Source organism: Meleagris gallopavo, chromosome Z, assembly GCF_905368555.1.
Source record: "Meleagris gallopavo chromosome Z, MGAL_WU_HG_1.1, whole genome shotgun sequence".
In the NCBI taxonomy this organism is placed as follows: Eukaryota; Metazoa; Chordata; class Aves; order Galliformes; family Phasianidae; genus Meleagris; species Meleagris gallopavo.
This window is the reverse complement of record NC_139435.1, coordinates 14,269,300-14,291,614: the sequence shown is the minus strand read 5'-3', so window position 1 is coordinate 14,291,614 and position 22,315 is coordinate 14,269,300. Positions and strand designations below refer to the sequence as shown.

Below are 22,315 nucleotides of genomic sequence, written 5' to 3'. Positions count from 1 at the left end.
TGGAAACACTATGTGGTGGTGGTAAGAGAACTCTTTTAAACTTTTTGTTTAAATGCAAGTTTGCTTTTTACCTTTTCATTGTGCTCTAATTAAGAAAGTTTTGTTTTCCCATCTTATTTTTCTTCTTTTATGGCAAGATGTTGTGACAAGGGATTCATCCCACTGGGACAATCTTTGCTAGGGAGGCAAGAAATAATAATGTAGCTATATCTACAAGTCTTATCGGTGTATTCAGAAGATTCATCATAACTCTGCAGAGGTTCAGTTCTCGATAAGAAAGTGTTCATGTTTTATATGTGTTGCTTAAAGAATTTTTCTAAAGTGCACCAGAAAAGGATGAAGTTCCCAGCTAAAAGGAAAAAAAAATCCATTCAAATTAGACACCCCCTCACACAAGCAAACCCACTAGGCACAGGGCTGATTAGCTGCCTGAGGCCACTGAAACCATAGGCACAGGATGTTTTCCTAAAGGGAAGAGGGACTAGCTTGACCTTTTAATTTATAAAGGGAAACCACACACCCAGGTGTTGCAGCTCTGCTCACTAGGAACAATTAGGGCATAATCTGTGTTGTTTACTTTGTTGGGTTCAGAGGACCATGCTGACAGATCAAAAAAAGACTTATAGACACTCAGTAAGCTTCATGCATGTGATGTTTTTCAACTGGCTTTTGTATTGGCACTGTCTAATTATTTGTTTATTTGAAGAGAAAAAAAAAGTCTCTTTAAGTATGAAATCTCACTTGGGTTTGTCTGCTGCAATGAGACAATGTGTGTCTTCATGTTCAAGCTGGATTTTAAAACAAAACCTTGAAAGGAAACCTGTGTCTGTACAGTGAAAACCAGCCCTCCAGTCGAAAGTATATTCTTAACACTGTTAATGGCCACTCAGTTCTAGATGAATCTGCTTTTACTGAATACTTTGTGACTTTAGGTATATAGCTATAAACAACTTATTAAAGTGAAACATTTAGAACATTTTGAACAATTTATGGTCTTCAGAGGCGAGAACAGTTCTACTTGCTATCAAAAGAAAAATATAAAAGAAAGCATGTAAGCCACCAGTTAATTACAGCAGGTGCTAAAAGGGACTCTTCTGAATAATAGTGACACTAATGTCACAGCCAGAGTTGCACAATTACCCTTTCCTAGAATGAGAGGCAAGTTTTTATGGCTATTCTGACCCAAAGCCTGACATTGAAGGTTGGGCAGTAGTTTATATAAGCAATAAAAACTTCTGAGGCTGTCAGCCTAGAACCAATAGAGAGAAAAATAGATTATGCAGTGTTGTTCCCAAAGTCTTTTACATTCAATCTCTCCAAAGACTTACAGGTGGTGTCCTAATGGTGCTGCCTGTGCACAGGAGACTCTTCAGTCATGGTACTGATTCAAGTATAATTCTGACTGAAACGGTCACTTTTTTCTTTTTTTTTTTTTTCCCATCTTAACGGAGGTGGAAGGTAATAGTCAGAAGACTGATTGTGTCATCCACCCACAGTATGCACATCCCTCTCCTAGGCATTTCTTCTGTCAATACACAACATTTAATAAAGCATAAGGTCTTAGACAGTCTTCAGAAAAGAGATTCTTCTCCTCTACTGAAGTACTTCGTAGCTGATCTGTCATCAACTACCCACAAGAGAGTAGGAGGGTAAAAATAGCTGTTCTTCACAATAGATTCCATTTCAGATCTTTCAGATTCCCTGTCAGTGCCTTTTCTGTGGCTACTGTTCTTGCAGCTACAGGGGACTTGGCCAACAGGATGGCAGGCCAGCCATACAGTACAAACTGTCAAATCCTTAGATTAGCACAAAAAGATGTCAGAACACGCCAACAGGGTTACACTGTTGTAAGGATTAACAATAGGCTTTAATATTGTGATCTGGCCACTGCTTTTGCAAAGACATGTATGCAACCTCAAATTAACAGATTTTTAGTCTAATCCAAAAGACACTAATACTACTTAGGAGATTTCTTTTTTTGATTTCACAGATTTTGGATCAGGAATGGTGAACAGCCAAGTTTTTGTAAGTGGGATTTCCTTAATTGTGTACATTTAGATCATGAAACTAACGATGGCATCTGCTACCTGGAACATTTTGGAATATGACAGCCAAAAGCACTACCAAGGAGGATGGTTTTTTTTCTTGAAATACCTGTTTTTTTTCTAGTTCTTGGAGACATTTAATCATACATCAAAAAGAAGCTTAAATGAACTATTGAGACTTTTCCTCTCTGAAGTTTTCAGGGAAAGAAAATAAAATAAAAAATAAAGACTAAAAAACCACAAGTCTAACTCACAAGATGGCAGAACAGTCCATAAAACTAGACATGTCCATTTATCCCATCTTTTTTATTTCCTATACAAAAGAAGAAAGTATGTTTTTCTCAAGGAAATGACAAATGTAAAATTTGGCACTGCAAGATCTGATTCACTGCAATGCTGTCTGTTTTTATTCCTTTCTGACTATCATAAAATCTCATGATGTAGAAATGTAAAAGTACTTTGAAATTCCAAAAAATATTACAACAGAATAAATTCTGTTATCTTTAGCTTTAATGAAGAAAAACTTCAGTATTCTATAAGATACACAGAACTTTTTTTTTTTTTTCATTAGAGCTAAATGATAGTTTGCCATGGCACAAATAGGAAAGAGAAAAATTCTATTTGTGAATGCAGCTCTTGGCTATGAGAGCAAGTTAAACTTACTTTTCATTCTTTTTAGTCAATGGAAACATCTCAAAACATATATCTCTTAGTATCTCAAAAATATAGTAAGAGTAGAAAACAAAAATGGCTGTTTCTTCAATATTTTGACCAAAAATAAATATCCAAAACTTAGAAACCAATGACTTCTCTTTTATATATTAGGAATATATTCTCGTTGTTTCAATTTGATTTGTACTGATTTGTGAATTTCTCATCGATAGACCAGAGGATGTCATACCCAGAGATTGTTCCCCATCACAATTTTGAGTAACATCCACTGTTAGAGGCTACTGGAAAGTTCTTATAAACACAACTTATTGAAGTAGCCACAGGAACTGTGCAGAAGACAGACCCAGGAAAGAGGAGTTTTCTACAGCATGCATTGGAAAGCAAGTTAGGTCTGATAGCCATTAAAGTTATTCCTGGATCTAATGTTTATTAAATGAAAGGAATCTTCATCAATTACAAATGTAAACTTTTTTCCATATTCTAAGGAAAGCCTGCCATGGGCAAAAATACAGAGCTAGAAAGCTGGTAGCAATTTTAAAAGAAAAGATTTGTAATTGCATAATAGAGAAGCAAATTCAATGGTTTCTTTCTTAAATTTTTAAACAGTATCAGATGAGCATAATAGTAAATGAACAAATATGATGACCAAAATTCTATTTTGTCATCTATTTTACAATCCAAGGTCAGTGGACACTGCATGGGATAAGAGTTTGGTGCATAGATGGAGTAGCAGACTCAGACTGGAGATTTGGCTGTTAGCTTTGCTTGCCCACTAGGCTGCCTTTGGCAAGTCATTTCCATAGCTTATACCTCTATTTCCTAGCATATAACAAGGATTTCCTCTGTCAAGGATTTTGAAATATCTTGGTAACACTCTCATAGTTCAGTTGCATTGTTTTCATACTTCACTGTGATCTTATCCTCTCTGGAGGTAAAAAGTAGCCTGGCATGTAGGATATAATTCATCTCATAGAGCTACATTTGGGTAAATACTAATACTTGGCTATTTGAGGTAACTGAAATGGGATTTAAGACAGGCTTTTGCATCTAATCAGAACATTCAAAAAACATTTGCTGAGAGATTGTTTAAAGTTTATAGGGGCCTCAGGCTTCAATGAAGTTTCATCGGTACATAGAGATCAACTTCTTGTCTGTACAAAAACACCTGAGCACCTAAAACTAGACAGGACCAAACACCACTGCACACCTTATATTGCAGTGCAAGCTCATTGCATGCTGGAATGCTGAAACAAAATCTGCTTATCTACACGAGAGATTCAATCCAGTGTTAACACTTGTGAGAAAAGAGACTTGAATTTCAGTGCTGCTTATTTATTTTGCATTAGGCGGTCATACAACACATAAACAGACCATGGAGCAGCAACAAAAACCCAGATCCAAATTTTAAAATAAATCAGAATCATTGTGCATCCTGAGTTGGAAGGGACCCATTAGGATCATCGAGTCCAGCTCGCTACATTGCACACTGAGACCCAATACTCCAGATCTTGAGCACTCAATTCCTCACACCATTAGGCTTCAAATCAAAGTAATCAAGGCACAGACCAGTTTCCATTTCTTGTTTCTGATAAAATGTTGATTGTTTTATTTCATCTTTGAAGACCCCACCATTCCTTTTTAGCTCTGAATTAATGCCAGTAACAGCACATTGAGCATAATTCCAGAGGTGGCTGCTAGAGAAGACAAGATGAATTCAGTTTATGTTCCCTTTCTCCAAAATAAAGTCAAACTGCTTCAGTGTTAAGCTAATGTATTAGAATTGATGCTTTTCTGGACAACAGTTTATGCAAAGTAGAAAAGTGACATAATAATTAACAGGAAAATGAGATTGTTGCTCAAGTAATTTGTTGAACTAAGATTTGAACCTGAATCTTCCATATGCTGAGAGATTTGAACTGAAAATTCCCATCACATTAGTGCATGAACACATGCATGAAAGGAGATCACCACTTGTGCATTCACATCTATGTCACAGTTCTGGTTCCTTCATTTAACCTGAGTCTTATTTGAAGCATCTATAAATTTGAAGAAGACAGCTTCCTCTGGTACAGAATCAGCTCCCAAGCCTTCGACAGAGTGATAAACAGGTCAGAACGATTTCACTTAGGTACACAGACAACAATGCAGATGGCTGTACCTTCTTCAAAAGTAGCCAAGCACATGATGAACATCATGGTACCAAAATCCTTTATTATGAACAGATTCTCATGGTCACTGCATTGCACAGAAATAGTGAGGAGTTTGTTTGTAGGCATGATGATGTCTGCAGTCACTCAGCAATTTCTGGCAGCTCTGAAAGTGATTCAGTTCTGATTCCAACTTTACTATATACATTTTCTAATTAAAAAATAAAAATTAAAAAAAAAAATAGGAAGAATGTTTTAGATATCTTGCACTTACCAGTAAGAAATGACAATCTGACAGTCACATACAGGTATAATTGAGAACAACTCTGACATGAGTTAAACACTGTCTATCTCTGGTTTGAATACTTCTAGTTCAGGTCAGCTGAAAAACAAACAAACAAAAAGAAAAAACAATAACCATGTTTATTATAGGTAATTTCAAGAATGTTGTGAAAGGCCATTTGGGGAACAGAGGATGCATGTGTGTATGTGTATGCACACACATTTCTGAAGAGGTTGGTCCAGTCAGTGTAAATTACCACTTCCAGGGTTTGATTACTAGATCATTTGTTTGAACTATGCCAACTATCTGAGGATATGATTCTTGATATATCTCTTTAATTTTCACACATTTTATTTATACAGAAAATATCATAAAAGTTGGCTCAATAAAAACAAACCCAAGATTACTTCAATCTTATGTAGTATTTCCCATTTTTGACACAATTTTAAAGCCAGCAGGAACTCTAGGAGTAAGCAAGTTGCAGAATTGGTCTAGGACCATTTACAGATTCTAGATTTTAACTTTGCCTTGAGAAAGTATGACAAGTAGTCATGACGGAAGAAGTCCTTCTGTGTCAGATGCCTTTTCCCAAATTTCCTCTTATCTACAGTGCCTGTTAATGGCTCCAGCACAAGTTCCCTTCCTCTAATTCAGCCCCTGAGGATAAGGGGATCTCCATCACCTGTTACCACCATCCACAACTAAATACTCTGGTGAGCTAAGCACCACTTCCAGCTCCTACTGACAGCTATCAGAGCAGACCAAAGTCTAAGGGATTAGAGCAAGGGTAGCTGAAGAGGTCCTCTTTTTCTAAGTCACAAGGATGCATTCTTCAGACTAATTGATTACAAATGTTCACTTCACAAGCAAAGTTATTTATATGTTACAGTAATGCAATAATTAGACTTGAAGACTTTAAACGTGGTTCACTTGTCTTTCTAAATCAAAATCACCCAGTAATTATTACAGGGTAAAGAAAAAAAGCTGTATTTAAAGCAAAATTCATTTTTAATCTAGTAGAAATTTATAGTAAGAATTTAGTGAATTTTTAACTTTTTTTGTGTGTTTGTGCCAGAGAGCAAACCCTTTATATAAATGTGTAGCATAGTTTAACAATTAATGATAATAATCAAGAACTAGAAATAAAAGCAGAAGCCTTTCGCAGCTGCTATTATTTTTTCACTCATTTGTGATTTACCATACAATCTGGTGAGTACTCCTTGCACTATGTAAAACAAACTGCTAAATCGTGATACTTGAGGATGTACGGATATGATACACATGTACTACATGGATAAACTATAGGCAGGATTAAAACAATCAATGTCTATGGAATGAGCATTAATGAGTGTCTTCCTTATTCTGCACTGGGAATTTCCAGGGAATTTCTAGAATTGCCACGCCCTTGTGTATTTTCTGCAATTTTGTCAGCAGAGGAAAACCACATAGAATATGTTGAAGTCAGCTGTCCAGAATCAACTGAAATTTGAGTCCTGTTCATTCTCTAAATTTTGCAGAATTAGAGTTTTAGAGAGAAAGGATCCTCATAAAAAGAAACTGAAAATAAATTATTGTGAAAGGATGAGAGAGAGTTTGCCCTGTTCTGGCTTATTCTGTAGTTTCACAGATGTCAGGAAGTAATGCAAGCATTCTGTTCAGCTTTTAATCAAGATCTATTTGGCTTATTCAAAGTCATGAAAACAACAGAAAATGAATTCAGTGGTCATCTAAAATGTTCTCTGCATCTAGAGCAGCCTGATATCTCTCTAACTTGCTTTTAAGTTTTCAGATGAAAAAGATCATACAGCCTACCACTTCCTTCTAATGTTCACCAATAGCACCAGACTTGGTGTCTGTAATAATGATCTTTTCATTGGAGAGTATACAACAGCTACCATTCCTTCAAGTTATGAATATGTTCGTATCTTTCAGAATTCAAAAACTGCCTACCAAAATTAGTTTATTCTTCTCACAGTTTGGGTTGTTTCCCATCTCTTGAAAATGTCAATAATCTCACTGCTGAAATTTGAATTTATAGAAGTAAAATTTTGCATCTGAGTAACTTTCTGTAAGTGAGCTGACAGTCTTAATAGGAAAAGCTGAATAATCCTTTCCTAAGAGTACTTCACTTTAGGCATACATAAAATCATATTGAAATTTATTGCAAAATATTGGTGCTTAAGAAATTGGTGCACAAGAAATTGACTGGCTGGAAAAAGACTCAGTGATCTCTGAAGACCTGATAGATAGAAGGTCTTATTTATGAGAAGTGTTTTCTAGGCCACTTTACTTGGCAGAACACACTATGATTTGGTGGGAGAACTTGCATTTATTCTCAACATTCCTAGCCTCAATTATTAACTCATCATAGTTACAATTTTCTTCAGTACAAAACAAAAAACTGGAGAAAGGACATCCCAGCCATCATTCACCCACTTCTCTGCTGATGTCCCATGTTGTGCATAAGGTAGGCTGTTTTCAAGGACCACAACACTGAAAACACTGCAAATCTGAACAGATCTCCAAGCACTAGTTTCCGTATTGGAGGAGGAATTGTTTCTCCCTAGCTCCCATCGGAGACACTAGCAATTGTAAGAGAATGGAAGTATATTTCTGATGGCCAACAGGGAACAACTGTCCAATGAAACAGCACAAAATCTCTGTTTTAAACTTCTGGAAGAGTTTATTGCAAACTGCTGAGAAGAAGAAGGAAAAAAAATTATTTCCCTCATCCTTACACTTCCAGCACACAACATAACTCTTTTCCTTTCAGTGGTGAGAGAAAATAGAGATAAGTTGTGGTGGCTTTTCTAAAAATATGGATTGCTGACAGATTGGAATGTATATCCATAGGAAACCGAAACTAAAAAAGACTGGTCTGACTAACACTTTATTTGTAAATGTTTTTATTATTATTATTATTATTATTTTCTGACTCACCACCAGTCAATAACCATTAATCTAACCTGCTGAATATCATTCCTAGAGCTTTTTGTATGGGACTTGAATCTATAATAATTAATTAGCTAACTACTAAAAGTGTCAATTAATTGAACAGTTTGACTGCCTTTGGCTGTATTTCTGACGTGAACACCAACAAGTCACAAGTTACATGAGGCAGGCTGAAGCAAAGATCACCACTTATTTTGTTAAACCACTTGTGGAGCATATTCGTGGAACTTCAGAAGATATGAAAAAATCTAGTGTTTAATACTGCAGAAATTAAAGATGTATTTTTATACCTGCATCATCTGTGATAATTATATGTTGATTTATCTCCTCAGCTCTTTTCCTCTGCTTAGTATTTTGTATTAAGTAGAGCTTTCCCACAAAAGATGGACAACATTTGTGAGAACTAAGTAACTTGCTCTTTGCTGTTTATATTTCTGTCACCTGAATACACAAAAAAGACTCCAAGATTATATTCTTTTCCCAGTAATCACATGAATAGGATAACTCCGTTATTCAGGGCTGGAAGGAATACCAGAGGAAAGACAGCATCACAAGCACTGTAGAAGAGAAAGAAAAGAATGTTCCTTTCCTTTTTTGGCCTCATCCTTCTATTTGTTGGGTGCAAGATGCCCTTCTATGCTTTTTAAAGCTCCTCAGAATGAGCTTATACCATATACACAAGCTTCTGCTGCTTGTTATGGTCTGTAATATCTCTTGGTTTGGTAGATTCCAGTCTGTTTTAGGGTCTATATAATCCTGAGCTGCACTGAAAAAAAACTTCAGCATATTTTTAAATATTTAGAAACATCCAAGGAAGGTAGTTTGCCAGTTATTGGCATGTGAAAAACAATGTGTGTCATTCTCAGAGTTTCTTGCTTTTAGCTGCATGTAGGGTACATGCATGTCATTTTTTGAGAATCTGACATTTAGGAGCTAATTATTAACATCAGTGACTGTCAACTTGGCTAAAATCTGCAATAATTTGGATCTGTGTGGCCTGTTGTTACCCACGTCATAAAGAAAAATAATTTCTTTAAGCTCAGCAAAATGGATGACTGCTCTTCAGAGAGTTGCTTAAAACTTTAACATGCTGTAAACATTTTAAATAATGCTGGAAAGAAGATACCATATTGTTATCCTTTGTCTCTATGTTTTGATTTTTGTAAAAGCTAAACAAGCTGCTAATAAATATAGATTTAATTAAGCTGTATTTCCAAAACAATGATGAAGAGTACTTTCTACCAGAAGACAACTCCAGAGAACCTCATTTTGGCCTTTCAGGACATGAAGAGAGCTTGCAAGAAGAAGGGGATCAACTGATAATGACAGGACACAGGGAAACGGCTTTAAATTAAAAGAGGGGAGATTTAGGTTTGATTTCAGGAGGACATTTTTTACCCAGAAGGCAGTGAGGTGCTGGCACAGGCTGCCCAGAGAACTGAAGGCAATCAAGGCTGGGTTGGATGGGGCTCTGGGCAGCCTGAGCTGGTGGACAGTAGCCCTGCCCACAGCAGGGTATTAGAGCTCAATGATCTTTATGCCTCGCCCCACCTAAACCATTCTATGATTCTATGAAAATCATTTCTAAAGAGAACACAACTTGGAAATTATCTGGCTTTGAGGGCCTTATTTTTTGGATAGGATACAAGAGTAGAATAAGAGAATGATAAAATCATAGAATGGTTTGGGTTGGAAGGGGCCTTTAAGATCATGTCATTCCAACCCCTCTGCTATAGGCAGGGACACCTCCCTCTAGTTCAGTCTGGCCTTGAATGCTTCCTAGGCGGGGGCATCCACAGCCTCACTGAGCAAACTTTTCCAGTGTCTCACCACCTCACAGTAAAGGATTTGTTCCTATTATGCAGTCAAAATCTACCCTCTTCCAGTTTAAAGTCATTTCCCCTTGTCCCACAATCACAGAATCACAGAAAGACCAAGGTTGGAAAAGACCTACAAGATTATCCAGTCCAGCCTTCCACCTATCACCAATAGTTCTCACTGAACCATGTCCCTCAACACAAAATCCAGACGTTGAACACCTCCAGGGTTGATGCCTCCACCACCTCCCTGGGCAGCCCATTCCACAGCCTGATCACTCTTTCAGAAAAGAAGTATTTCCTAATGTCCAACCTAAATCTCCCCTGGTGCAGCTGGAAGCCATTCCTTCTAGTCCTATCACCAGTTACACAAGAGAAGAGGCCAGCCCCCAGCTCACTACAACCTCCCTTCAGGTTACAGAGAGCAATAAGGTCTCTCCTGAGCCTCCTCCTCTCCAGACTGAACAATCCCAGCTCCTTCAGCCGCTCCTCATAAGGCCTGTGCTCCAAAACCCTCACCAGCTTTGTCACTCTTCTTTGAACCCGCTCCAGGGCCTCAATATCTTTCTTGCAGTGAGGGCCCCAAAACTGGACACAGCACTCAAGGTGTGGCCTCACCAGAGCTGAGTAGAGGGGACAATCACTTCCCTGTTCCTGCTGGCAACACTGTTTCTGATGCAAGCCAGGATGCCATTGGCCTTCTTGGCCACCTGGGCACACTGCTGGCTCATTTTCAGCTGAGCATCAATCAATACTCCCAGGTCCATTTCCTGTACACAGTCTTCCAGCCATTCTGCCCGAAGCCTGTAGCGTTGCCTGGAGTTGTTGTGGCCGAAGTGTGCAGGACCCAGCATTTGGCCTTGTTGAACCTCATCCCATTGGCTTCAGCCCAGCTATCCAGCCTGTCCAGATCCCACTGTAGGGCCTTGCTACCCCCAGGCAGATCGACACTTCCAGCCAACTTGGTGTCATCCACAAACTTACTATTGAGGGTGCACACAATCCCCTCATCCAGATCATCAATACAGATACTGAAGAGAACAGGCCCCAGCACCTACCCCTGGGGAACACCACTCATGACAGTCCCATCGCTGAAGAGCAAAGGCTGGCTGTCCTTTCTGAAATCCTGGACTAAATAACAAGGAGGCTGAATCTAGCAGAGCAATCATATCTGAGCCACTGTGTTCTTAGCAACGACATCAAGGATAGCAGGACACACAAGCTGACGTCCTTAGGAAAGGATCCCACATCCTTCACCAACTGCATTCACATTTATTTCCTTTCTTCATGCTGTCGTACCATGTGTTCCAGTTGCGGGCAGGTGTCAGCCGTGTGCACGTCTCCACACTGCCCGCCCAGTGGAAAGGGACTCGGGAGCTGTCCGTGGCTCTCCAGCCCGCCCAGCTTTTCTGTTCCTTCCTCACGCTGAGAGGTGTTTGCTCACAGAAGTAGTTCCACTGACTGCTACAAATTAACTGACAAAGGAGAGGCAATGTGTGAGCTCCCCCCTCCAATGTGTGAGCCATTAGCCAGCTCAGAGGGAGCCCAGCTGGCTACCCGGGTTGCCTGTGGTGAGGCAAGCATGTTCAGCTGTTGGGCTGATGTTCCTAGCTGTCAGCTCTGTTTCAAATAGCTCTGCAAGCAGTGCCTAGAAGTGACTTCTTCACTCTCTGCCAGTAGCACGGAGGAAGGATGGCGACTAGCAGAGCTGCAGATTTTCGATTTGGTTTTGCTGACTCTGGTTGGATCCAGGAAGAGCACTGGATAGTGAGCACCTGTCTGAATGCGTACTTCTGCTTATTAAAAAAAAAAAAAAAAAAAAAAAAAAAAAAAAAAAGTATAACTTTTTTTAGTTCTGTCTCAGTTACATCCCATATACACACCTTTCCTAGTAAGTTAATGGAGTTAATTTGGAGATTCAAAGATGTCCCCTCCCTGGAAACATTCAAGGCCAGGCTGGATGGAGCTTTGAAGCAGCCTGGTCTAGAGGGAAGTGTCCCTGCCTATAGCAGCGGGTTGGAACTAGGTGACCTTAAAGGTCCCTTGCAACCCAATCCATTTTGTGATTCTGTGATTCCATGATTTTACTCATTTAAGTACAAAATTATCTCTTTTTCTGGATAGCTTCTTCCTGGAAACAGGAGTTCTGATTTCATAAAGACAATGCTTTGTTTCAATTCGAGATTTGAATCTTGCATATGAGAAGTGGAAATGCTCATACAGTGATATGAACAGATAGAGTAACTGCTATGGGAAAAAAAAAGGAATTCACTACCATCCTATTCTTTATCCACAGAAAGGGTCAACTTGTCTTTGTGAAGACTTACTACAGTGCACAAGATCAGTTCAGATCATTTTTTGATGTCTAGGTGCACCAAATCAGCTGACATTGGAAGGTTGAGTGAGAGACTGCTGTCAGCAAAAGGATAACAAACTTACACAGACATACAGTGACTGAGTGCAGGAGCATTACCCACTACAAGCAAAACTTATGGGTGTATCATTTATGCAGAAGGAGTGTCTATCAGAATGCAAAAAGAATTGTGAAGGCTGGAAAAGACCACTAAGATAATCTAGTCCAACTACCAACCCATCCCCACCATGCCCATTAACCCCATCCCTCAATGCTACATCTACATGTTTCTTGAAGACCTGCAGAGACAGTGACCCTGGGCAGCCTGTTCCAATAGCACACTAGTCTTCCTGAGAAGAATTTTTTCCTAGTATCCAACCTGAGCCTCCCCTGCTGCAACTAAAAGACATTACCTCTCATCCCATCATGTCCTGTTTCCTCAGCTGTATTGGTTTTCCCATGGAAAATGTAAGCTTAGATGAGATTGAGTGGGGGTGGAAAAGAATAAAAAATAAAAAAGGAATTCTGCAAAACCTAACTGACATTTGCCCCTTCCTGGCAGTTTCTGACAGCTTTATTCCCAATCACGCATATTTATAGAAGGCATTTATATGCCTTGTAGTCATGGTAGTTCTGTATGAAATTAGAAAGAAAAACAAATCCTCTAAGATTAAAGTAATTTTTTTAAAATATTGCCTTTTTAATTATTTTTGTGCTGCAGAGTATGTAAAACTGGCTGCCAGCAGACCATTACTAAACACGGTTAGTGTCTAATCCATGCACATAGCTATTTATGGGACTGCAGCTCAGTCTCTGGAGCCTATACTCTCCTTTAGCTGGCCTCAGTAGAATGCGTTTATTTTTATTATTTTTATTTTTTTGTAAGCTGTATTTATCAAGCAAAAATCAATGGATATTTTAAATATCATACACACAATATTTTCAGACCTCTTACTAAATTTTTTTTGTCAGGTATAATATCCTCTAAGAGAATGGCCACAATTAGCATTTTAAATAGAAAAAACAGTTTTCTTAATTTGCTTGAAATACAGCATTCAGACAGCTTTGCCAATACAACCATGAGTGAGAAACACATTCTAAGTAATGGGATAGAGCCCATTGTCTAAATCCTGTGGTGCCATAATTCATATGTCTATTCAGATGGAGTTGACCTGCATTGTTCTAGGAACAGCCCTACTTTGGTTCTGTGTGTTTTAAGACTCAGTATGTGCCACAGGTGGTTACTTGTTGGCAGCAGTCATGCCAGCCCAGCAAACCCTTCATTTTGTCAGCAGATCTCAGAGAGATCTCCCTCTATATGAGAACTCGCAGCAGCACAGGCAAGGCACCTGGCCTTACAGTGATTCTCTGAGTTGAGGGGAATCAAGTTTGCCTGAGCTAAATTCTGTTTTTCTCAGGCTCTTTATGCACTTGTCTGTTGTTACATCTAAGCTAGAAACACAAATGGTTTTGAAGTTAAATGTTAGAACAGCCATTTTACTGCTCTCTACATAGGCTCTGCTAGAGCTCTTTCCAGGTTTTAAATGCTCACCTTGGAAGGAATGTGCAAAGAGCAGCCTAGCACTGTATCCAATGCTACAAAATCCCATTTTGGACAGCTACTATAGTATTCTGCCATTGTATTTCTTATTCCAGCTTCATGTGGCATATGGATGAGTTTCATCTCATTCAACCTTCCTCCTTGATGGTTTAAAGGTTTATTTTTTATCTCATTCTGTACATAAAAATAGAATAATATTAGTATTTGGACACTTTTTGAATGACACAGAGATGTATCACAAGGTGAATAACAAGGACAAATATAATAATGGCAATGTTATATATTTCTCAGAAGGAGACAAGTGCAATGATTATTTCTTTCATGCTTTATTTCACAGTTAAATCAGGCAAAATGCAATGGCCTTTAATCCCTGCTGTTGCAGGGAACAAACTCTTTACTCAGTGAAAACGTTTCAGCAAGTACATTGCGTCTTGAGCCAAACGCCTTGTCTCAGTGCTGGCTGGTGACTGTGGATTCTACGTGCCACTGCCTTTTCCTTACAAGTGAGCTCAGTGTTTTACAGCACTGCCAAGTTCAGCAGTTTTTAACTTCCATATAGATGGAGGCATCTGAGCCACCGTTGTTGTTTGGCACTCCTTGTTTCTGGCAGGAGTAGCTCTCCACTAGCGATGTTCCTGGCCCGGATCTCTCTCAATGAAATCACTGGCAGATTTCCCACCACCCTAAGTAAGAACAGAATCGGACCAGAAGATGCATGTGCCTCTCTCATCGTACTGCAGCAGCAAGTGGTCACGATTGCTATCTGGCAATTCAACCTGAGGGGCTGGTGACATCTCAGAGTGAGTTGATTACATTAACACTCAAAGGTATATTTACAACGTCAAAAAAGATAATGTCTTGCCAAAGGGAAATAATACGTGGCAAAAGATCTATTTCAGGTATCTTAAAGTACTTCTTCTTGGATTCAGGTCAGTTAATTACACAGGAAAGAAAAATAACCAAAAATGAAACATTCCCCACTTGCTGACCAAACACAAAAACAGGACATAAACAATTGCTACAAGTATCGACAGAACATATTGTATTGAGACTATTTCCCCTAAAACTTACCAGTGCCATTCATTTCCCTGAACATCTCTTGGTGAGAGAGCAGTCCAAAAGGAAAATCACTAAAACACATTGTCAATTTTTGCACATGGTTTAGAAAGGTTTTTCTTTCCATTCTCAGTGTATGGGTATTGAACATTTCTAAAACTGCAGCAAAGAAAACTTTTCATAAAATCTTAGAGAGTGGAAGAGAAAAGAGAAGCTCTGTTCAGAAGCAGCAGGTACCATTTCTAGCCCAGGACCCGGACTGAAGGTAGCTGCTTTTCAAACTTAGCAATGGAACAATTAATAAAGGAACCCATTAAGGTCTGATTGTTGCTGCTAAAAAGGGAGGTTGAATTTCAGTCCTTTGAAGTAACTGAGAATGATTCAGGCCTCATTACAGAGATATAATCTACATTCATACATTTATGTTAGTGATTCAAATCTATTGGGACAGATTGAATTCCGTTAAATAGTGCATCTTTCCTGTGGAACTGTTCTCAAGCTTTCTCAGGCTAACCCAAGAGGTGACCCAACAATACAAAGTAGTGGGGTATTTAGGGATTCAACTGTGCTGCAAAAGAAAGACTATACAGAAAGGAGAAAAAAAGAATGAGATATAATCTAAAAAGCTATGTCAGCTTTTCATTGGGACTCTGTTTTGTAAATGCCTTCCCTGTCATCACACGGGATGGAAAAGGACTCTATGCACTGTATGTGCAGAACACTGTGCTGAATACTGCACCTGCCAGAAGCAGGTATGCGGTTTTGTACTTAATCACAAGATCTTAAAATCAACAACCAAGGTAGAAATAGGTATAAGCAGAACTATTCTTGAGTAAAATTCAAAAGAGTGCCCATTTTAGAAAGGAAGAGTGTTAAATATGTCTGTTTGACCCTCACACTGCTATTTTCTCTAGCCAAAAAAGATCCTGAAATGCCAGTTCCTCACATTTTTCAGCATTTGACAAGAAAAAGAGCAAAAATGGAAGGCATCATCTAATGTATAATTTAAGACATTGTGATGATTAATTATTATTTAAACTGGTGGAATCAAAAGAACATCAGTTTCAGAGACGGTAAGCTGTACCCAGGACAGTAAGTGAACACTGACAGTAATTCCCCAGACACTCTCCAAGGAGAAGGCTTTTCCTTTTCATTTTTGTTTTATTTCTTTTTTCATTAAATGCTACAAAAGAAAAGCCTAAGACAGAATCACTAAAAATTTTCTGACGTGTTCTGCACTTAGTGCAAATACGTGCAGAATAAATACTCCAAAGAACCATAAACAACATCATAAAACATATTGATTCCAACATTAAATGGTTTCATTTTTAAGGCTGTTTAAATGTCACCCCCAGAAGCCGAGAACATAAATTTAAGAGCTAACTCTCTCCAGAATAAACACCATAATTGGAGAAAATCATTTCTAATTTCTGTTGTGAAGCTAACAATATATTTAACATCCTAATCTAATGAATCAGTCTAATTTTAGAACTATTTGTTCTTTTCTACATTTTCTGTTCCTTAAATGAAGATTGACTCCAAATGTCACATGTAATTGCATAGGCGGTTTTCCACTGCATCCCACTGATCTGCATTATTAAACCGCCTCTATTTCACAAAAGTTCTGGTTTTACATATCAAGGAACTCGCTGAGTTTCTCTAGCAGCTCACTTCTCCACTGCTTTGTGCCCCTAGTTCCACCTACTTGCATTCCAGAACCATTATTTTACAATACTAAATATTGAACCAACACTCAACGTCTAGCAATGCTTGCCCATATCCTGTCAGATCCCTGTCCTGCAGTACGGTGTTAAAAGATCATATGGAAGTTGCCTGTTAATTACTTGGAAGGCTGACAGTTTGGTGACGGGATAGAAATATGAATCTGTCATAACATCCAGTTTGTGAAATGACAAATCCATTAGGAAAGACAGAATCAAAGGAGAAAAACAACAACATATGCCTGTCCGGGAAAATAATAGCTTGAAAAATCACTTTAAAATAGCCTTGGAAATGGAATATTTGTTCCTTTCTGGCAAAGAAAACTGCTTTAATAATATAATAATATTTAAAAAGAGAGAGAAAAGCATTCAGACAGATTTTATAGGGGAAACCTTTGCCATCCCCATAAAGCTCCTTTTGCTTTGAAGTCATACGCGTGATTCAGTAAATGAGTCATGTTAGCAATTAGAAAATGGTCATTTAGGGCCCCGATTTCTTTTGAGACAAGGAGGGTGAGGGTGGGGAAAGAGATGCAATAAATCTTGAGAGGCTTAAAAGGAAGAGCAGGCTAAAGTGTGAACTTTTTATTTCAGCAACGGAAGTGAGAAATCAGTGATTCATTAAAGGAGGGAGAAAGACCTCCATGGAAGCTGGCAAAGAAGAAGGAAAAGGAGCTAATTATGTCTCTTCCCCTTTTTACTCTCTCCGACCAGCATATAGTCTTCTCTCTCAGGGTCTGCTTGCAGCATGTATTTCTTCCCAACCTTTCCACTTTCCACCCAACCCCTCCTCCAGCAGGGGGGAGGGGGAGGTCTAGCAGGCAACAAGCTCCAGGTGGCTTTCTCAACCACTCCGCTGCCAAAAAATAAAATAAAATCCTCCGCTAGAAAACAAGTTGGTTTTTTTTTTTTTTTTTTTTTTTTTTTTTTTTTTTTTTTTTTTTTTTTTTTTTTTTTTGCTGGTGCGGGGGGAGCCTCCCTGGAGGGGATTGGTTCAGCCTGCAAGACAGGGAAATTAGTAAGGCATGAGTCTCCAAGCCATGCTGGTGGCCAGCACTCTGAGGAGCGGAGCGCTTTAGGACCAATTAGCAGCGAGCCGAAGGCGGCGGCGGCTGCTGCCGCTGCAGCCCGGGAGGAAGCGAGGGCAGCTCCTGGGGCTCCCTCCGCAGCAGGCACTGCTCGCTCCAACTGCAAACGGGTTTCAGATGTCCCACCGCTGCTTGACCTCCTGCAAATAAGGGTTGACCACCAGAGGCACATCCCACCTCTGATTTGTAATCGCTGACATTTATGCTACAGCTTCCAACCTGTTTACAACCAAAGGGGAGGGAAAGGAAAGGAAAGGAAGGGAAGGGAACAGGGGGGTGGGGGGAAGAGACAAGTTGGGATTTTTTCCTCTCTTTCTCTCTCTCTCTGGGTTTTCTTTCTGTTTTGGTAGGGGTTTTTTGTTGGTTTTTGGTTTTGGTTGTTGTTTTTTTTTTTTTTTTTTTTTTTTTTTAATACTGTGCTGGAGAACTCAAAGCAAAACAAAGAAACTGCCTCCTCTGGGGTTGTCAGTGAGAAAGGATGAGTTGTGCAACTGGTTTGGGATTTCCAAGAGGGCGAGGGGGTGGGGATCAGAAGAAGGTGCAAAGCCACAAAGTGTGAGTGCGAGTGTGTGTGTAAAGGGGTGTGTGTGAAAAATCCCTTCCAGCACCCCTTTCCGCTGGTTTTTATTTATTGTTGTTGTTGTTGTTGTTCATTCTGCTGTCATCTATTTTTCAGACCTTTCTGCATCTAAGATGGTGAAGAAAGGAGTGAGGAAGAGAGCAAAATAACTACTGGGAAGTCTCAGATCAGGTTGGGGAGTGTGTGTGTATGTGGGGGGGGGAAGGGGGGGAAAGAGGGTGGGGGGAGGGTAGGGAGGGGAAGAGAAAAAGGAAAGAGGATTAACCACAGCAACCCCCCCAAAACACCAACAGCTCTTTTTTCTGAGGGAGGACTCGAAGGATTAAAAGGCAGCAACTTCTGAGGCGATCTGTCCCCTGAGTTATGGATGTTGGTGCACTTACTTCAGGCCAGATCAGAGCTCAGAGGGATCTAACCAGAAGCAGCAACCACCGGCTCTCCACTTGCCTTTTACCAGGTTTTACCCATCCAGTATGTTTCTTTTGATAAGACATTTTCCAGCGCCCAGAGTTTCAGTACAATGTGCAAATGGATACTGACAAATGGTGCCTCAGCCTTTTCCCACCTGCCTTGTTGCTGCTTGCTGCTGCTCTTCTTGGTGTCTTCTGTGCCTGTCACCTGCCATGACCTCGGCCAGGACATGCTGTCCCCGGAGGCCACCAACTCTTCTTCTTCATCATCCTCCTCCTTCCCCTCGTCCTTCTCCTCTCCTTCCAGTGCGGGGAGACACGTGCGGAGCTACAATCACCTCCAAGGAGACGTGCGCAAGAGGAAGCTCTACTCTTACAACAAATACTTTCTCAAGATCGAGAAGAACGGCAAGGTCAGCGGCACCAAGAAGGAGAACTGCCCCTTCAGTAAGTACGGCTCCGCCACGCCGCGGCTCAGCGCCGCGCCCGCACCGCGGCAGCCCCGGCCCGGGAGGGAGCGGGGCAGGGGGCGCGGGGGGCTGTTCGAGGTGGGCTCCTCCGGGAGCTGCCGCCGGCACGGGCGCGCAGATCTCCCCGGCCGCGTTTGTTTTGCAAGTGGCTTCGCCGAGCACGGTTTGTTTCTCTGCCTGGCAGAAGAGCAAATTAGAAAGATTTGTGAGGATGTGGCGCGGAGCGTGTGTTGGGGGGGAGCATTGTCTGCCGAATATGAAAATCATTATCCCCTGTCATTAACGCGCCTTGACGAGAACTCGCTATTAAGACAATGCATCGATTTCCCCCACGCACGCACTCCTCCCCGCGCCGCACCGGGGCCGTCCGCCCCGCGCTCCCCCCGGGCAGAGGCTCCTCGGGCGGCAGCGCCGGAGCCGGAGCGCTGCATGGCGAGCGGCTGCGGCGGGACCGCGCGGACCTCACACGCTTCTCATTGTCAGTCTCTGCCCGGAGAGAAGCGGTTTCAAAGTAAAAGTCGTGCGGCTGTTCCCATGGCTGTGCTTTCGAGACTTTCTGCAGGACTAATTAGGTTTTTAGTAATAGCGTGCTTCTGGTAATGTATTTCTGGCTGTCAGTGCTGGAAATGTAAGCTTCATTCGGTTTTCTTGCCTGTGCAGTCTCAAACTGAAGCAACTGTAGTAAATCACAATATATTGCATAGTAACTCTTTCAGTGACTGCATCCCACTTCAGGAGCATGCTGAAAAGTCAGCTCTGTTTTGCGAATGTTGGGCTCCAGTGGTGGAGCTCCACTTCTTAGACATGGGATTGTTCTTCATAAATCCAGAAAAACCTGGGGATAAATTTGTTAAATTAAAACAACTTGATGAGGCTTAAGTAGCTCTCTGGCTAGCTAATGTGTCAAGTACAGAGTACTTCAGCAGGTTGCCCTTCTGTATGACAGCCATCACGGTTAATTCTGCTGTATTTCTATTATAATGTAGGCATAGAAGTAGGGAGGAGAAGGCTGATGTATCTATCGTATGTCACTGCTTCATTTGCTCCACATTGCAACTTTGTACTTTATCATGAGCATAACGTTTGTAAAGGCTTTAGATGTCAAGGCAGCTTCCTTTTGTATTTCATAGAAAGTCAAGTTCTTGAAAAACAGAGCTGCACTGAACACTTTAACAAGTTTGTTTAGAACCAGGTCTTACACTGTATCTCTTAGATCATTGTTTTTCGTAGAAGACAGCATGGTTCCCCAAATACAGGATTCTGAAATCTTTGTGTGCATCTCTGCAAACACAAAGCCATGCTGCATAGAACACTGCTGCAGCACGGTCTGTGAGGAGCCCAACCTGACAATAGTGCATTCAAAGAGGTAAATGCTCTTCTGAGCGGTCACACTAAGCCAGCAGAGCTGTTCAGTGAGAAAAGCTGCAAACATTCATGAGTTCCTGTGAGATCTGACCAGTAAGGGGAAGAATAAACCAAAATGCATATATATACATCTTTCTACTTTCAGTCTGCATGCAAAAAACAACTCTGTGTAACTGTGGGATATGATTGGTTTTCCTAGATTCCAATCAATGCATCAGAAAGATAATTGACATTCTTGGAGATGTCATGGTTATTTTTTTCACATCTGCAGAGCATCCACTGAAAGAGGGAAGAATGTATTCCATATAAATGCAAACCAATCGCTGTGTTATACGTAGTTGTATCCTGTCTCTCAAGTTCACATGCCGTGAAGAAGGGACTCCTGTTGTCCTACAGCATGCAGTTAGCTAACCCACTTGCAACTTGTTATATGTAACGTACTGCAGCAAAGAACAATTAGGCTTCTGCTAGCAGAAGACAGATCAAACAGTTGTATCATCTTACTCTTTTAATACTTACAATAATTTGCAGTGTGAAGTTGTGTTTTCTGTAAAAGCACATGGACTGAGACCCTTTATCTGCTGGATCTTAATTTCAAAGATGTCTGCGCAGTAAAGGTTGCAAGTGACTCAAAATCTCTACCTATCAACACCTCCTGTATCTGTGTAATCAGAATGCCACAATGCCACCACAATTCCCAGCCAGGCTGATTCCATGCAAGTATGTGGTATCGTTAAGGTAATTTAAAAATGTGTGATTACATGTGAATAAATGTCCGCAATGCATAAAGTGTTGGCCAGCCAGCTCCCTGAACTGGAGCCTACTTAGAATCAAAGGCTATTTAATCCCTAATAGGAGCTCTGCCTTTAATACCCTGCTTCCCTAGACTCGTAATAGTGACTACTGGAACACAAGATTGTGCTTGAAATTTAATTTGGGGGCTGATTTTCTCTTACACTAATGTTTAGAATCCATTTATGCTGACATGAAGCCTTATCTGCAGTGCTCTAAGATCATGATATGTAGTGTAATTAGGCAACAGCTTTCATGGCTGTCTGCCAGATAAGCACTATCAAGTAAGAAGAACAGTTGGAGAAAGTCAGAATAAACACAGAATATAGTTCTGAGCCTTTAAAATTGTTCAAGAAGCATTAGTAGCTCTGCTGTGTAAGTATTGCATAGAGTGCACTAAATAAAAGTTTACTTTGGCAGATGCTTTCCAACTTGATTGCCTGGAACTCTTCCACCAGTCTTTCTCTACCTATAGGGCAGGAGGAACGGAGGTGGCTGCTGACAACGCTGTCAGAAGGTTGGAGGAAGCAGCATATAGCAGAGCTGGAGTGTGTTTGTCAGTAGATGCAAGCAGGACCCTTTGCAGATTTTGTTCTATTGATTCTTGTAGCCAAAGCTTGGTCTTTGAAATGCAACAGCTCAGTACTAAAGTACTAACTCATTCCTCAGCACCACAGCTGTCAAGTCCCTTGCCCGTTTTTGTTGGGGACCTTTGCATGCATGAACCAGGGCAGCTGATAGGCAGCTGTACTGCTTTCTGGAGATTGAAGTATTTGTGGAGGGGAAAACAAATCCCAAAACTCTCCAATGAGTAGTCAGAATGTTTTTGCTGCAACCTGACATCTGGGATAACCAACAGGATCTTTAGCCTTATGTAAAAATGGAGAGAGCTGCACATGTCCAGATTCAGACCTGTCCTCCATCTAGAAAGAGGGAGGAAGTCTTTGGGTTTGAAGGGCAGCAAGCATTGGGACCACATGACGTAAACCAGCACAGGAAAACT

At 40.5% G+C, this 22,315-nt stretch overlaps 1 protein-coding gene across 3 annotated transcripts in view; it reads left to right on the top strand.

The window, feature by feature from the left end:
- The first annotated feature begins 17,610 nt into the window (after nucleotides 1–17,610).
- Nucleotides 17,611–22,315, top strand: part of FGF10 (fibroblast growth factor 10) — a 59,415-nt gene continuing 54,710 nt past the window's right edge. The window contains exons 1-3 of one of the 3 annotated variants that reach the window (XM_085213236.1): nucleotides 17,611–17,847; nucleotides 18,372–18,446; nucleotides 18,569–19,132. In XM_085213236.1, coding sequence (XP_085069362.1) covers nucleotides 18,796–19,132 — 337 coding nt within the window. In that variant the 5' untranslated portion in view covers nucleotides 17,611–17,847; nucleotides 18,372–18,446; nucleotides 18,569–18,795. Of the gene's footprint in view, nucleotides 17,882–18,071; nucleotides 18,251–18,371; nucleotides 18,447–18,568; nucleotides 19,133–22,315 lie in introns of those variants that run through there. The other 2 variants (XM_085213234.1, XM_085213235.1) reach the window with 2 other exon arrangements.